We start from the raw sequence: 18,884 nt of genomic DNA, 5'->3' as shown, positions 1-18,884 counted from the left end.
GTGTTTTGCGGACTACAAAACGCGGCAGGGTCGCATAAATGTGCACTTAGGCCGAGTTCACACTCCAGTTATTTCCATCAGTTGTTGTGAGCCAAAACCAGTAGTAAAGTCTACTCAGATCAGGTGTAAAGGAAAGATCTGCACTTGTTCTGTGTTTTTGACCCACAATAACTGAAGTGTGAACTCAGCCTTACACTTCATTAGAATAAGCTGAAATGTGGGTGTACCATGAGGAATAACTATCTGCCCATTACATGACTTGTATCTGGCATTTCTAACAGTTTTCCCTCTGTAAATCTCAGTTTTTCAGAGCGTGGGTGGAGACTAGCTGGTATCATGTCTGTCTATAGACTGCACATGGAGACACAGGAGCTTCCTAACCCTGCAGCAGCAATCACATGCACAGTGACCTACTAGAATGGGACACATGACTGCTGCAGCCAGTCACTGTCCATAGCGGTAAAATCTGATTGGCTGCAGTGGTCGTGTGCTGTCTGTAAACCAACAGTGGCAAGAGAACCGGACCAGCTCCGCAAAGAAAAGGCTAAATCACTGTTAATAGAAAGAGGACTGCTTCTTATGGAGTTGTGACAGAATTCATACCATGTATATATTACAACATGACTGCACCATCTATAGGTATTGTGGTTTATGACATAACTTTATTAATGTTTACAAACAGATACATTTACTAAGATTCAGAGGTCTGCCCTAACACCAAAGCCAGGTCCTGGTGGAGGTCCAGTCAGAGAGGTTAGTCCTCCAGCAGGCTCACATGAGAATCTGCCATTTCTGGAATAAATAAAAAATATTTTTCAACATACAGTCTTACAGGTGCCATACAAGAGAGAATATTTAACCCTTTCGCTGCTAGGAACACGATCATACACCTGAACCAGTTTACTATTCACCATAATTGACAAGATACATTTTTACTGTTCATTCACTTTTAATAAATTAAAATAAATTAAAAACTGTAATTTGTCATTAAATTTTATTAAACTTTTTTGATCCCATAAGGAGACTTTTTTGCTTTTTCAAGGTGATGTGCCATATTATTTAAAGGGCTTGTCCCAAGTAAAGTATTCTACATTCTTCAAACCAGCACCTAGCTCTGAATACGTCTGTAACTGCATGTAATTAAATATTTGATAACCACTGGGTACTTCAATAAAATGTATCTGTATTATAGTGCTACATGCTGTTTTTTTAAAAATATATTCTGTCCACCTTACTAAGGTGGTCGCACGTGCTCAATTCCATCCTTTAATCACCACCAGCTGGTCTATTCTTAAAAAGGTGGGACAGTTACAGGGTGGAAGCTGTGGCAGAAAGGACACACCTTGGCAAATCTGGCAAAGCAACGAATGGGGAGATCTCTGGATCCATGTGAGGTACAGGGCTGGTTCTATTTTTATTTTTTAAAAGATTGTCATGTATTATATAAATGTATTGTTTTTTGAAGTTACTCATGGGATAACACATTTGTATCACATTTTTTTGTTTTAATTTTCCATGACAGTATATTAAAAAATAAATCCTAAAATCCCACTAAGTTTAGTAAAAACGCCACTTCCTGGTCTGTCTGTATAGATCACGTTTCTTCACAGTCAGAATTACAATGACATATCATCCACCATTCACAATAGATGATCAAAGCTTATCTACTCCTTCCCTGCACAGACCATGCCTGGAATACGCTCCCTCAGAAGTCCAGTCCCCTCCAAACCACTGTGTCTATGACCTATACGGCTGCTGTAAAGCATCTCTCTAAATGCTATTAACAACTGAAAAATGGCTGCCCCTATAAACAGGTTTAGGAAATGGAATGAAAATGTACAGAACATAAAAACTGATTTGAAAAAAAAGGATGTGTCTATCTGGTTTTTAACTGCCAGAAAAAGATATATATGCGATGCATTCCCTTTAAATATTTTTCCATTATAATGACATTATATTGCTCCCTGGACATATAAATTAGGGTGGGTTCACTTCAGCGTTATGTATTCTGTTGTGGCTTTCCATTATAACATTGTTATAACGGAAAGTAACGGAATCCATAACACTGAAGTCAAAACGGAAGCCTTTCAGAGACATTCCGATTTGATCCTTCATAATACAAGTCTATGGGATGCATAATGGATCCATTATGCAGGAGTCCAGTCCTGCATAACGGAAACCAGGAGGAATCAGTTATGCTGCCCATAGACTTGTATTATGAAGGATCAAATCGGCATTCCACTTTGCTTTCCGTCTTAATAGAAGTCTATGGGAATCATAACGGATCCGTCCCGTTTCCGGTATGCAGAACGGAGAAAAAAAGTCCCGTCAACAATACTTTGTTTCCCGTCTTGTATAACGGGACCCAGACGGATCCGTTATGATTACCATAGATTTCTATTATGACAGTTCAAAACGGAATGCCTCTTAAAGGCTTCCGTTTTGACTTCCGTCTTACTGATTCCATTATCTTATGTTATAACCGTATTATAACGGAAAGCCATAACAGAATACATAACGCTGATGTGAACCCACCCTTACACACATATGCCTAACATGATTTATTTTTTCTGGACAGCCCTGGAGGCCTTTGTTGTGCCCTGGGCTATCTACATAAAACAATCAGACATGGGCAGCACTGAAAGGGATAATCATGGTGAACACAGACCAGTAACCAAGTCATTCAGCTTGGTTGTTACTGGGCAAGTGCCATGGTTAATGTCGCCTGCAAAATGGTGGTTAGCACTGGCATAACGTGAGAGGATGAAAAGCAAGATTGTCAAATGTGGCATGTGAAGAGTCAGTGCTGTGACTGAAGAGTCATGATATTTTTGACCTATCCTCAGACCCCTGCTGATCAGCAGTTTGAAGAGCTACGTCCTCTTCAGTGTGTACCCGAGGCCATTGTAGCTTTGTATGGGACAAAACTATAATTACACGGTACTGACACTACAATCTAGACCAGGGGTGCACAACCTGTGGCCCTTGATACCATATGGTAACAGACATGTATGTCTATATCTTGTGGCTGCTCACATGTATTTTTCATGTATTTCTCCCATTAGATGGGAGTCCTGGAACTAGACATAAATGGTATATACTGTGTGTTCAATATGCCATAAATACAGTATTTCAGTTCTTATTACACCTTTAAATTTGAATTTTGGCCCTCGTCGTTGGTTCGGTCTGGCAATGTGGCCCCCAACCAGTAAACGTTGTGCACCACTGATCTAGACAGTGTGCCCCTTCAAACAGCTGATCGGCTGGGGTACTGAGCATCAGCACCTGGATCTGAATACTTTTGTAATTGCATGTAATTAAAAGATTTCAGTTATTCAATAAAATGTATCTGTATAGCGCCACCTGCTGTTCCCCCCCTTCCTTATTTCTTTGTCCTGCTCACTGAGAAGGCCGCACATGCTCAGTTTCATCCTTCAACTGCCTCCTGAGCTGTGATAGGGAGAGCATGGACACGCCTCCTGAGCTGTGATAGGGAGAGCATGGACACGCCCCCTTAGCTGCAGCAGAAAAGACACTCCCCCTGAGCTGCCAGCTTGATATAAATCTAGCAGAGCAATGAACGGGGAGATCTTTGGACCCATATGAGGTACAGGGCTGGTTCTAGCTTTGTTAGAAAGAGAGTGTCATGGGCTATATTATATATACTTTTTTTTACATTAGTCATGGGATAACCCCTTTAATGACTAATCAATACAATGTCACTGCCCAACCCCTTTAACCTCTTCAGGACACAGGGTGTACGGGTATGTCCTGTGTATTTCCGATCACCGCCGCCCGATGATCGGAACCCGATGCCTGCTCAAATCGTTGAGCAGGCACCTTGGCTATTGGCTATGGATTAGACCCCCAAAAGTTCAAGTCCCAAAGTGGGACAAAAAAATAGTGAAAAATAAAATTTCCCCCCCTCCCCCCAAAAAATTTAAAGTTTCAAGTAAAAATAAACAAAAACGTAATTTTCCCCAAATAAAGTAAAAAAAATGTTGTCACCTTACATCACAAAAGGTACAACAGCAAGCGATCAAAAAGGCAATCAAAATAGTACCAATCTAACAGTCACCTCATCCCGCAAAAAAGGAGCCCCTACCTGAGACAATCGCCCAAAAAAAAAAAAACAACAACTATGACTCAGAATATGGAGACACTAAAACATAATTTTTTTTGTTTTAAAAAAAGCTGTTAGTGTAAAACTTACATAAATAAAAAAAAGTATACATATTAGGTATCGCCGCGTCCGTATCAACAGTCTCTAAAAATATCACATAACCTAACCCCTCAGATGAACACCATAAAAAATAAAAACTGTGCTAAATAAACCATTTTTTGTCACCTTACATCACAAAAAGTGTAATAGCAAGCAATCAAAAAGTCACACGCACCCCAAAATATTGCCAATAAAACAGTCATCTCATCCCGCAAAAATCATAACCTACCCGAGGTAATCGCCCAAAAACTGAAAAAATTTATGGCTCTCAGACTATGGAAACACTAAAACATGATTTTTTTTGTTTCAAAAAAGAAATCATTGTGTAAAACTTACATAAATTAAAAAAAATTATACATATTAGATATCGCCGCATCCGTGACAACCTGGTCTATAAAAATATCACATTATCTAACCTGTCAGATGAATGTTGTAAATAACAAAAAATAAAAACGGTGCCAAAACAGCTATTTCTTGTTACCTTGCCTCACAAAAAAAGTGTAATATAGAGCAACCAAAAATCATATTTACCCTAAACTAGAACCAACAATACTGCCACCCTATCCCGTAGTATCTAAAATGGGGTCACTTTTTTGGAGTTTCTACTCTAGGGGTGCATCAGGGGGGTTTCAAATGGGACATGGTGTCAAAAAAACAAAAAAAAAAAAACAAACAGTCCAGCAAAACCTGCCTTCCAAAAACCGTATGGCATTCCTTTCCTTCTGCGCCCTGCCGTGTGCCCGTACAGCGGTTTACGACCACATATGGGGTGTTTCTGTAAACTACAGAATCAGGGCCATAAATATTGTTTGGTTTGGCTGTTAACCCTTGCTTTGTAACTGGAAAAAAAATTATTAAAATGGAAAATCTGCCAAAAAAGGGAAATTTTGAAATTGTATCTCTATTTTCCATTAATTCTTGTGGAACACCTAAAGGGTTAACGACGTTTGTAAAATCAGTTTTGAATACCTTGAGAGGTGTAGTTTCTTAGATGGGGTCACCTTTATGGAGTTTCTACTCTAGGGGTGCATCAGGGGGGCTTCAAATGGGACATGTGTCAAGAAAACCAGTCCAGCAAAACCTGCCTTCCAAAAACCGTATGGCATTCTTTTCCTTCTGCGCCCTGCCGTGTGCCCGTACAGCAGTTTACCACCACATATGGGGTGTTTCTGTAAACTACAGAATCAGGGCCATAAATATTGTTTGGTTTGGCTGTTAACCCTTGCTTTGTAACTGGAAAAAAAATTATTAAAATGGAAAATCTGCCAAAAAAAGGGAAATTTTGAAATAGTCTCTCTATATTCCATTAATTCTTGTGGAACACCTAAAGGGTTAACAAAGTTTGTAAAATCAGTTTTGAATGCCTTGAGGGGTGTAGTTTATAGAATGGGGTCATTTTTGGGTGGTTGCTATTATGTAAGCCTCGCAAAGTTACTTCAGACCTGAACTGGTCCCTAAAAATTGGGTTTTTGAAAATTTCTGAAGAATTTCAAGATTTGCTTCTAAACTTCTAAGCCTTGTAACATCCCCAAAAAATAAAATACTATTCCCAAAATGATCCAAACATGAAGTAGACATATGGGGAATGTAAAGTAATAACTATTTTTGGAGGTATTACTACCGTATTTTTCGCCCTATAAGACGCACTTTCCGGGGGAAAAATAGCAGTGCGTCTTATGGGGCGAATGCTGCTGCTTTTGCAGAATTTTCAATGATACACCCGCCACGATGCCGCGCAGCGGGTATATCAGCTGTGAGGGAGGAGGGGCTGGGGGCCGGCATCTGCTTTTATGACGACAGCGGGGCCCGTGCAGTGACTGTATTCTACTACACGGGCCCCGCTCACTGTATAATGGTATCTGTAATAGTTAATTGTTATGTATATAATCAGGTAATCAGCGCCTGTACACTTACAACTACAAGTGCTCGGTAGCAGAGAGGAGGCAGGTCGGGAGGATGGGCGCTGGCAGCGTGATTCACTACGTCACACGCCTGCGCCGCCCACTTTATGAATGAAGCAGGCGGCGTGGGCGCATGACGTAGTGACTCACGCTGCCAGCGCCCGTCCTGCCTCCTCCCTCCTCTCTGCTACCGAGCGCTTGTAGTTGTAAGTATACAGGCGCTGATTACCCGATTATATACATAACAATTAACTATTACAGATACGATAATATACAGTGAGCGGGGCCCGTGTAGTAGAATACAGTCATTGCACGGGCCCCGCTGTCATTATAAAAGCAGATGCGACCCCCACCCCCTGTATTGAGGGTCAATCACTACAGGGACACTTATGGAGGGGATCTGTGGATGACACATAGCATCTTATGCTATGTGTAATTCACAGATCCCCCCCCCCATAACTGTCATACACAGATCCCCATAACAGTGCAATCCAGAGACCCCAATAAGAGCCACCCACAGATCCCTCATAACAGTGCGCCACCCACAGATACCCCATAACAGTGCGCCATCCACAGACCACAATTAGTTCAAAACCCACCAAAAGCACACCTTTTGGTTAAAAATATTTTTTTTCTTATTTTCCTCCTCAAAAACCTAGGTGCGTCTTATGGGCCGGTGCGTCTTATAGGGCGAAAAATACGGTATGTATTATAGAAGTAGAGAAATTGAAACTTGGAAATTTGCAATTTTTTTTTATTTTTTTGTAAATTTGGTATTTTGGCACTTAAAGTGACACTGGTCAGATTTGCAAAAAATGGCCTGGTCCTTAAGGTGAAATAAGGCTGTGTCCTGAAGGGGTTAAGACGCTAGGGCTGCAAGTCAGATTGTGCCATAGGCACAACAGGAATTCAGTTTGTGTGGCGATTGTCGTCTCACATGTCCTACAGTTTCCTCAATGTAGTGAAAAAACGGCAATAGGTTAACTGGCTACACTGTAAATCCACTGGTTCAGAGGGCCGTGGGAATAAAGTCTCACACTGTCAGCAGTATATTAAAAGGGAGTCTTTCACCTAAAATCACCATTATAGAACACTAACATCAGGATCTCCATTACATTCCCCATATTAGAATGCTACCTTCCATATTCCATCGCCGATTTTCTCAGAAAAAACACTTATTAAATGTTAAAATTAGCTTCTAAAAGGTGCCCAGGAGTAACAGACATGTATGTTCATGCGGCCCGGTGCCCAGGCCCCTTGGCGCTTTTCATACAAAACTCCTCCCCTTTCACGCCTCTGACCCGCCCTAGGTTCTTCTGATTATGTCCTCTTAGTGAGAAATCCAGCACCGTTCAACAGATTCACCGCGCCTTCCGCACTTCATTCTCCATTATGGGCAGAGGCACAAGTTTAATGCGCATGTGGTGGCCCGTACATCCCGATCTAGCCGGCCTGGTGCCTCTGCCCATAATAGGGAATGAAGTGCGCAGGCGAGGCAAATCTGTTGAACGGCGCTGGATTTCTCACCAAGAGGAGGACGTAATCAGAAGAACCTTGGGTGGGTCAGAGGGGTGAAAGGGGAGGGGTTTTGTATGAAAAGCACCGAGGGGCCTGGGCAACGGCCGCATGAACGCCGCCCCTGGGCACCTTCAGAAGCTAATTAACATATTGAATAAAAGTGTTTTTCTGAGAAAATTGGCGATGGAATATGGAAGGTAGCATTCTAATATGGGGAATGTAATGGAGATCCTGATGTTAGTGTTCTATAATGATGATTTTAGGTGAAAGAATTCCTTTTAAAAATAAAAATTGTAATTATATTGGTAGCCGTTTTGAACCGGTCCCCAAAAATAGTGTTAGAAAAGTAGGAAACAAGTGTATAATTTCTAAAGACACCCGTTACAATAACTTTACTGCAGAACATTTGAACCCGTCTGTAAAGTTCCACGGTAACATTGGCAGAATGTAGCATTTAAAGGGCTTCTGTCACCCCACTAAAGTCTTTATTTTTTTTGGGCTACTTATAATCCCTATACTGCGATATATCAATACATAATGTTATTAATCATTTTGGTTCAGTAGTTAATAAAAAAAAAAACATACTTTTATAATATGCAAATTACCTGTCTACCAGGGCCAGCAGACGCGCTCGTTCTCTGGCTGGCCCTGTCTGCATTCAAAATCTGGCGCCTGCGCCGTACCTGTCTTCAGTCGCCCTACTTGCTGGTAGACAGGTAATTTGCATATTATAAAAGTATGTTTTTTTAATTAACTACTGAACCAAAATGATTAATAACATTATGTATTGATATATCGCAGTATAGGGATTATAAGTAGCCCAAAAAAAAAGACTTTAGTGGGGTGACAGAATCCCTTTAACATAACTCTTTTTACCTTGTGCAGTCTTGTCTATTAAAGGGGTTCCCCCCTTATGAAGTGTTTGACTGCTGGGGCACCAACTGATCCCTATTTGAATGAAGTGGCGGACATGCATGTGCGTTGCCTCTTCGTTCGGCTCTGTGGGGCTGCTGGCGCACTCGGCTATCTCCGGCATTCCCACAGAACTGATTTCATACATGTCTGCCGCTCCGTTCAAAAGGAGCACCACAGGCCTAGTTCTCGTGATATGGTGATACTTAGAACAAACCGAAATACCCAATCAGGTTGGAAAACAACAAGTGGTAAAATCTGATAATGGTAGATTACTGCCGAATACACAAGTTCCCTTACCAAAACAATTCGGCTAATCCATTAACCCCTTTAACATAGCACATACAATACAGGCAAATACTACAAGTCCATTACCTTGGTCCAGGATCAGGAGCTTTCCCAGCCTTCAAATCATCAATGATACTTTCCATGTCCTTTGGCAACAAATCTTCCTGCAAGATTATTAGGTTCTGATATCAATATATTCCATTCCACATACACAGTGACATTTATTTATATTTCACTTTTCACAGATCTCGCAAAAAACTTGCAGGGTTGTGTATTTGAAACATATTGGGGGAGATTTATCAAACTGGTGTAAAGTAGAACTGGCTTAGTTATCCATAGCAACCAATCAGATTCCACCTCTCCTTTGGAAAATAAAAGGTGGAATCTGATTTGTTGCTATGGGCAACTAAGCCAGTTCTACTTTACACCAGTTTGATAAATCTTCCCCATTATTTCTATACTGTATGAGGGCAAAAACTGGCTCCAAACCTTTAGTCAGACCTGACATAGGAGTCCTTGCACATTTTTTTTTTATTTTTTTGGAAAAAATGTTCATAAGCAATCAGACTCCACCTCTCACTGCTCCATAGGGCTTTTAAAAAATGGAGCAGTGACCCGATTGGATAAGAAGATATTATGATACCAGCTTTAGATAAAACATAAAAGTGGAATATAAACATAAAAAAATTGGAAATGTCAGTTTGAAATCTCCACTTCCAGGTTTTCCTTTCAATGTGAAATCTGTCTATGGACATCCCAACCTGCAAAAACTCATTTCAGGGAGGTTTTCTTCTTTTTTTTTTTTTTTCACGAACTTATTACATTTTCCAAACATATGCAGTATCTACACACTTTGCTCTATGGTGTGGAGGGCTGGGCTCATTACCCTGCCCCAAATTATCATATTTATGTATATGATTAAAGGGGTTCTGTCACCACCTATAAGCCCTGTGAGCTAAACATATGCTCATGTCCAGGGCAGCATTCTGATTTCTAAGGGGGCCTTATAAAAGCTATTTGTGGCTTTATTCTGCGGAAAAACAGGTTTTACTACCCTGTCAATCATTGAATTAAGGTGCCCAAGCAGGGGAGGTCTGTGGATGCATGGTGCCCGGCCGCACGCATCACCGTTCATGCCCAGCGCCGCCTTCTATTCCTCAGTGCCGCCTCTCCCTCCCCCTCCTCCCGCTTTGAGATCCCGCGCGTGCGCACAGGCTCAGCCTGATGCACCGTTGCGGACTGCTGGCATCGGCTTCTTCTTGCACTGTGCGCACGCGCCGAGAAGGGGACACTGCTACTGGTTGCCGGAAAGGTTTACTGCGAGTAAACTAGAGATGGGAAGTTCGGATCTTTCACATGAATCGGTTCATTTGAATCAGTTCATTCAAATGAACCGATTCATGAATTGAATCTTCGGTTCATTCGCTGAGCTGACAAGAAGCAAGTGAACCGAAGCTTAGGTTGCGCAATGCGCGGATGCTTGGATTCACTTGCTGACTCGCTGAGTCGGCTCTTGGTCTGAGTCAGGAAGTTTACTCTTTAAAACCCTGTGTGTAATTATCTACCCCACTGTAGGAAAAAAACAAGCATCCAGGGGGTGTGAATTTAACACTGGGGTAAATAATATAATTAAAATGGAGGGTTAAATGTGTAAATGTATTTTTAAAAAATACATCTCTCTCAATAGTTATATAGCTACTGAATGAGACAGAAGAAGGGATGCCTTTAACATATATATCTCCTTGAGAAGACAATTTGACCCTAAAGGGTTAATTCAACCTGTAATCTAAACTCTGTGTCATGTCACTTCTCTTATCTCTCTGCTCTGCTATCAGTAAACCTTTCCGGGATATATTCTTTCACATGCAGGTGTCAGGGAGCCGCTGTTAGCGGGAGACTCCCTGAAGGTCCGGGAGACTTGAGATCCCTGACATCCACAGCAGTGGTGACATCGCTCGAATAAGGCACTGCATATGAATATTTATAAAATTAATATTAAATATATTTTCAGGTTGCTAAAGAGACTCAAATTCAGTTGCAATGTCACTTAAAGGGGTTGGCTACCATAAGTATAAAAAACAATAAAGTGCCCCAGACAATAACTAAAGCCAAGAGGAATTTGTATCATGACAGATATACTGTATATATATAATTTTTCTACTGCATTCGGCATAGCATGCTCCCATTAATGAGAGGCTGTGTGGGTGGAGCAGCTGCAAAGTGAAAGTGAAAGTAAAAATCCCAGCATGCATCACAGCAAAGCGTCTCCAGGGGAGCAGTCACATGACATCTCTGCCTACTTGTGATGCCATAGTGACAACAGCACATTAGGTGTCATTTCATCAGTGCTTTAGCATACCTCCCAACTTTAGAATAGAAGGAAGAGGGACACTACGTGCCCAAGGCTACTTTCACACTTGTGTTTTTTGCGGATCCGTAATGGATCTGCAAAAACGGTCCTGTTACCATAATATAACCGCATGCATCCGTTATAAACTGATCCATTTGTATTAGGTCTTTTACAGGGGCGTAGCTATGGGCTCATGGGCCCTGGTGCTAGAGTTCAGCTTGGGCCCCCCCTTCCCTCAGTGCTTTGTGGCCAGGGGCAGGGGGGCACATAGCCTTCGTGCTGCCTGAGGCAAAAACCTCACCCTCACATGCCAAATTCTTGGCCTAACCCCTTCCCTCCAGCCAGAGGTGTAACTTGACCAGCATGCACTTTCTATAAGCCAGTGTCTTTTTATGTGGCATAAGGGTCTTTGGGCCCCTTCAAGCTCCTGGGCCCGGTAGCGACTGCTACCTCTGCACCCCCTATAGCTACGCCCCTGGTCTTCTATAACCATAACGGATCCATCTTGAACACCATTGAAAGTAAATGGGGGACAGATCCTTTTTCTATTGTGTCAGAGAAAACGGATCCGTCCCCATTGACTTACATTGTGTGCCAGGACGGATTCGTTTGGTTCAGTTTCATCAGGCGGACAGCGTTTTGGTGTCTGCCTCCAAAGCAGAATGGTGACTGATCGGAGGCAAACTGATGCATTCTGAGTGGATCCTTTTCCATTCAGAATGCATTAGGGCAAAACTGATCCATTTTCGACATACCTGCCAAGTACCAGGACCGCCACTGAAATCCGGGACTGTCCTGCCGGAAACCGGAAGGAGGTATGGCTTTAGACCTCATGTACATGACCATAGCCTGCCTGTGCCTGTATTGTGGCCAGCGAACAGTGGGTCTGCAATATACAGGCACCAGCCGAGTGCGCACCGTATCAAGTGATGGGTCTGAAATCCGAAAGATACGGTGTGGTCTGGAATGGAAGCACAGATCGGAAACCTATGGAGGAGTGCATCCATGGGTTTTCTGTCCATGCCTCCGCACTGCAAAAAAGTACTGTTGGATGTAGAATATATATATATATATATATATATATATAAATATAAATAATATATACATACTTAGGCTCCATTCCCACATCTGCAATACCATTCCACATTTTGCGGACTTCCGTGTCCGCTATTCCGATCCTGAAAAAAATAGGCATATTCTCTTAGTGCCGGCAATGTGCGGTCCGCAAAATGCGGAACGCACATTGCCGCTGTCCGTGTTTTGCGGATTCGTGGATCCGCAAAAAAAACAAAAAACACACGGATGTGTGAATGGACCCTTAGACATAAATACATACACACACACATATATAGATACATACACACATATATACACATACGGTCAGTGCCCATGCATTGCGGACCGCAATGTATATACACATATAAATATATTAAACACGTGTGTTATATTGTGTGTATATATATTATAAAAACGGGCAGCACTCCAGCGGATAAAAAGATGAAAAAAAACTTTATTTACCCATAAGGCGAATGAGACGTTTCAGCTCTACATAGGAGCCTTCCTCAAACCCTTTGAGGAAGGCTCCTATGTAGAGCTGAAATGTCGCATTCGCCTTATGGGTAAATAAAGTTTTTTTTCATCTTTTTATCCGCTGGAGTGCTGCCCGTTTTTATATTTTGTATTCATCTGGATTAGCTTATATCCATATTGGGCCTTTGCACCCTTCATTAATTTTTCTATAAATATATATATATATATATATATATATATACACACACACACACACACACACACACACAGGGAGTGCAGAATTATTAGGCAAGTTGTATTTTTGAGGATTAATTTTATTATTGAACAACAACCATGTTCTCAATGAACCCAAAAAACTCATTAATATCAAAGCTGAATATTTTTGGAAGTAGTTTTTAGTTTGTTTTTAGTTTTAGCTATTTTAGGGGGATATCTGTGTGAGCAGGTGACTATTACTGTGCATAATTATTAGGCAACTTAACAAAAAACAAATATATACCCATTTCAATTATTTATTTTTACCAGTGAAACCAATATAACATCTCAACATTCACAAATATACATTTCTGACATTCAAAAACAAAACAAAAACAAATCAGTTACCAATATAGCCACCTTTCTTGGCAAGGACACTCAAAAGCCTGCCATCCATGGATTCTGTCAGTGTTTTGATCTGTTCACCATCAACATTGCGTGCAGCAGCAACCACAGCCTCCCAGACACTGTTCAGAGAGGTGTACTGTTTTCCCTCCTTGTAAATCTCACATTTGATGATGGACCACAGGTTCTCAATGGGGTTCAGATCAGGTGAACAAGGAGGCCATGTCATTAGATTTTCTTCTTTTATACCCTTTCTTGCCAGCCACGCTGTGGAGTACTTGGACGCGTGTGATGGAGCATTGTCCTGCAGGAAAATCATGTTTTTCTTGAAGGATGCAGACTTCTTCCTGTACCACTGCTTGAAGAAGGTGTCTTCCAGAAACTGGCAGTAGGACTGGGAGTTGAGCTTGACTCCATCCTCAACCCGAAAAGGCCCCACAAGCTCATCTTTGATGATACCAGCCCAAACCAGTACTCCACCTTGCTGGCGTCTGAGTCGGACTGGAGCTCTCTGCCCTTTACCAATCCAGCCACGGGCCCATCCATCTGCCCATCAAGACTCACTCTCATTTCATCAGTCCATAAAACCTTAGAAAAATCAGTCTTGAGATATTTCTTGGCCCAGTCTTGACGTTTCAGCTTGTGTGTCTTGTTCAGTGGTGGTCGTCTTTCAGCCTTTCTTACCTTGGCCATGTCTCTGAGTATTGCACACCTTGTGCTTTTGGGCACTCCAGTGATGTTGCAGCTCTGAAATATGGCCAAACTGGTGGCAAGTGGCATCTTGGCAGCTGCACGCTTGACTTTTCTCAGTTCATGGGCAGTTATTTTGCGCCTTGGTTTTTCGACACTCTTCTTGCGACCCTGTTGACTATTTTGAATGAAACGCTTGATTGTTCGATGATCACGCTTCAGAAGCTTTGCAATTTTAAGAGTGCTGCATCCCTCTGCAAGATATCTCACTATTTTTGACTTTTCTGAGCCTGTCAAGTCCTTCTTTTGACCCATTTTGCCAAAGGAAAGGAAGTTGCCTAATAATTATGCACACCTAATATAGGGTGTTGATGTCATTAGACCACACCCCTTCTCATTACAGAGATGCACATCACCTAATATGCTTAAATGGTAGTAGGCTTTCGAGCCTATACAGCTTGGAGTAAGACAACATGCATAAAGAGGATGATGTGGTCAAAATACTCATTTGCCTAATAATTCTGCACGTAGTGTATATATATATATATATATATATATATATATATATATATATATATATATATATATATATATATATATAGCAAAACAACAGCACTCTCATTAGATGAAAATAGAAAAAAAGATTATTCACCCATGTGGACGTGATGTGTGTGTATGTATGTATGTATGTATGTATGTATGTATGTATGTATGTATGTATGTATATATATATATATATATATATATATATATATATATATATATATATATATATATATATATATATATATATATATCCATCCAGAAAAACAGGCGGCACTCCAAAGGATAAAAGTAGGTGAACCTTTATTCACCCAGGTGGTCCAACGTTTCGGCTCTACACTTGAGCTTTGCACACTCTTGGCATTCTCTTGATGAGCTTCAAGAGGTAGTCCCCTGAAATGGTCTTCCAACAGTCTTGAAGGAGTTCCCAGAGATGCTTAGCACTTGTTGGCCATTTTGCCTTCACTCTGCGGTCCAGCTCACCCCAAACCATCTCGATTGGGTTCAGGTCCGGTGACTGTGGAGGCCAGGTCATCTGGCGCAGCACCCCATCACTCTCCTTCATGGTCAAATAGCCCTTACTTTCAAAGTTTTCCCAATTTTTCGGCTGACTGACTGACCTTCATTTCTTAAAGTAATGATAGCCACTCGTTTTTGTTTACTTAGAATTTGTATTATGGCAAGAAAAAAGCAGCTAACAGTCTATTCAGTAGGACTATGAGCTGTGTATCCACCTGACTTCTCCTCAACGCCACTGATGGCCCCAACCCCATTTATAAGGCAAGAAATCCCACTTATTAAACCTGACAGGGCACACCTGTGAAGTGAAAACCATTTCAGGGGACTACCTCTTGAAGCTCATCAAGAGAATGCCAAGAGTGTGCAAAGCAGTAATCAAAGCAAAAGGTGGCTACTTTGAAGAACCTAGAATATGACATCTTTTCAGTTGTTTCACACTTGTTTGTTATGTATATAATTCCACATGTGTTAATGCATAGTTTTGATGCCTTCAGTGTGAATCTACAATTTTCATAGTCATGAAAATAAAGAAAACTCTTTGAATGAGAAGGTGTGTCCAAACTTTTGGTCTGTACCGATATAGATATATATTATATATACACACATATATATATATATATATACATATATATATATATATATATATATATATATATATATATATATATATATATATACACACACATACACACATACATATATATACATACACACACACAATAGTTCCTGGCTAGATGTCCTGCTTTCCCTGTTGGTTGCAGGGGGCATGGCCTAACTGGACCGGTGGGCGTGGCTTAGCAGGTCGGCTGTGTGGTGATAGTGCAGGGGGGATGGGGATTGACTAAGTAGCTTCTGCAGTAGGGACTCTGAAGGTTTTTATCACAGCCAGCTTCTTACAGGAATCAGCTGTTTGTAGAGAGGGAACAAGCAGCTGATTCCTGTCACAGTTGGAGCGGGCAGCAGGGAGCCGACCACTGACAGGAGCAGACTGTACATGCGCATGGACGAGCTTCCTCTCAAGCTCCTCCATGTCGCGTGCAGCCATGGACGAACTCAGCTGCAAGGTAGAGCAGGACCAAGGGGGAGTGGCTTATAACTGAAAGAAGCAGGCAGATGTGTTTAATGAAGTATATTAGGAACTTCATTTTTTCCCTGCCTGCCACACTGTAGTGGAGAGTATTTAAAGAGTGGCCAACCCCTTTAAAATGGAATAGCTACCATTTAAATCAGTTTTCTGCTCAGTAGGTAAAATCCAAATCCCTCAACTTCTGGTCAGATCTTCCTAAAAAATAGTGTGTTTGGCCGACACCTCTCTCTCCGGACTCAGTTGAGCATGTATGTTCTGTCAATGGTTAGAGAGTCACTGTTAGGCCTTATTCACACGTCCGTTGTTTCTTTCCTGATCTGTTCCGTTTTTTGCTGAACAGATCTGGACCAGATCTGGACCCATTCATTTTCAATGGGTCCTGAAAAAAAACGGACAGCTCAATGTCTGATTTTTTTTCAGGACCCATTGAAAGTGATTGGGTCCAGATCTGGTCCAGATCTGTTCAGCAAAAAACGGAACAGATCAGGAAAAAAACAACGGACGTGTGAATGGACCCTTAGACCATCCTGTGGTGGCTAAATTCCTCAGAGAACAAAAGGATCAGCTGGAAAAAAATTAAAAATTTAGCTTGCCCGATCCTTCTCTCCCGTGACATCATGTGACCACAGCCAAGAAAGGAAGACAGAAGCAATAAAAGGTAAAAGAAATACATTATAAAATTACAGCCACCTTCATAAATGATTAGATTAAAGGATGCTCATTCAAACCAGGAAACCTCATTAAGGCTAAAAAAAAAAAAAAGTTGCGAAGATTTTACAATAAAGCCTCAGGAATCGGGCACAGTAGTGTAAATAGCACGCTACGTTACAAGGAAGCACAGCTATCTTGTAAGCTTGCGATCCTTTCTGCATTTTAAAGTAAGCAGATGGTATTCTTATTTAAGGGGGATTAAGACCGTAAAAGGCAACTCCACTTAAAATATGCACTTGGAGAAGGTAGTACTCACTCAACTTGGCTTCTCATTACCAGCAGATGTCATGCAGATCACGATAAACGATCAAGCAGATGTAGCAAATCGTTAACGATGAAAATATCGCTTATTATACACATTGTTCGTACTCTCTCTTGCATGCACGAGAATCTGTACGATATTCACTCCGTGTAATAGGGCCTTAAAAGCCTATATAAAACCTCTAATCTAGTCCCTGGTTACACCAAATATCCATTTTTTTTCCTGAGACCGTTTCCTAATGAACTCCATTCCTACAGAGATTCAGCTGAAGATCATATTAAACTGTATTCAGGATCATAATCATAGCAGAGAGGAGGCTGAGGCAGCTCTTTAGCTCAGTGTTCTTTAAATAGTTTTTCCGGTAGTTAAGATTTTTATGCAAGTTCCCACAGCCTGCCCCCTGAAACAGATGATTCCATCTTACCTGCTCCACATCGCCGCGCCTTTCCTCCGGTCCCTGCACAGTTTACATCCATGATCACATGCACCACTCCAGCCAATGATTTGCTTCAGCAGTGATGTGGCCAAGTGCAGCACGTCACCACTAAAGCCAGTCATTGGCTGGAGCAGTGCACGGGATCATGGATGTAAACGGTGCAGGGACCGGAGGGAGGGAGGCAGTGCGGAGGAAAGGAGCGATGGGGAGCAGGTAAGATGGAAACATCTGTTTCAGCGGGCAGGCTGTGGGCACTTGCTTAAAAATCATTACAACCGAAAATCCCTTTGAAGGGGTTGTCCTCTTTTTACTAAGTGATGGCCTATCTTTCGGCCAATACTAGCTGATCAGTAGGGGTCCAACACTCCACTGATAAGTTGTTCGGTTGCAGTTCCATCGCCGGAAGTCAGTACTGGAACTACACAGCTCCGTCAATCTTTTAGTGGAGGGAGCTCGTTGCCACACCACGCTGTATTATAACTTATTTTTACACCTAATGCTGCAACTGAGACTTTTGACAGTGGCATGTTTTGGGACGGTAATGGCCAGCAGTTCGTGTTGGTTGAGCACCAAAGTGCTCGGGTGCTTAAGCAGAACACCTCGGGATGCTCTACCGAGCACAACGGAAGTCAATGGGAGAACCCGAACATTAAACCAGGCACCCCCTGCTCTGAAGAGGTGAGGGTGTCTGGTTCATAGGAAAAGGTCAGAAATTGATGGAAACACCACTGAAATGGTTCGGGAACAGCATGGGGAGGATGTCTGGATGCATCTTGGACTCCCAGGTCGCTGCTGGGAACAATGTTGTCCGAGTAGTACGCCACTTTTACAGACTGACAATAATACGCACCAAACGGAAGATAAAATCGATTTTAGAGGAAAAATTGTTAAGAAACATTCTTTCCTGTATATTTACTTGTATATAAAGTGTAAGTGCTGCCAAAAATTACAAGGAAGAGGCACTCCGATACAACCTGTATATCACATAAAGGAGGGCTTCATTCACATTTTGGTACAATTGTTCAGGTAGTGGGACTCCTACACTCATAAAGCCTATGAACTAAGTGAAAGGGCTGCCAAAAATTACAAGGAATCGGCGCTCCAATACACCCTTTGTTACACATAAAAGGAGGGCATCATACACACCCTTGAAAAATTATGGGCGAGGGCCTGCTGGGTGTCCCTCAAAAACATTATGGGTGAGGACAGCCTAATAAGCATGTTGATATGATGGAGGAGGATGAGAAAGGGGAGATTGAACCATACACCCTTTTTAGTGGTGGAAGGGGTGCATGGGAATACAGTGTATTCAATA

At 41.8% G+C, this 18,884-nt stretch overlaps 1 protein-coding gene across 1 annotated transcript in view; it reads right to left on the bottom strand.

Annotated features, from left to right (window-relative positions):
* Positions 1-555: 555 nt before the first annotated feature.
* NDUFV2 (NADH:ubiquinone oxidoreductase core subunit V2) overlaps positions 556-18,884 on the bottom strand; it is a 39,989-nt gene continuing 21,660 nt past the window's right edge. Inside the window, exons 7-8 of the mRNA XM_040432039.1 lie at positions 8,929-9,005; positions 556-792 (exon numbers count right to left, since the gene is read on the bottom strand). Coding sequence (XP_040287973.1) covers positions 699-792; positions 8,929-9,005 — 171 coding nt within the window. The 3' untranslated portion in view covers positions 556-698. The remainder of the gene's footprint in view (positions 793-8,928; positions 9,006-18,884) is intronic.

Source organism: Bufo bufo, chromosome 5 (genome assembly GCF_905171765.1).
Source record: "Bufo bufo chromosome 5, aBufBuf1.1, whole genome shotgun sequence".
In the NCBI taxonomy this organism is placed as follows: Eukaryota; Metazoa; Chordata; class Amphibia; order Anura; family Bufonidae; genus Bufo; species Bufo bufo.
Note: the sequence above shows the minus strand (reverse complement) of the source record. Positions and strands in the feature narration are given on the sequence as shown.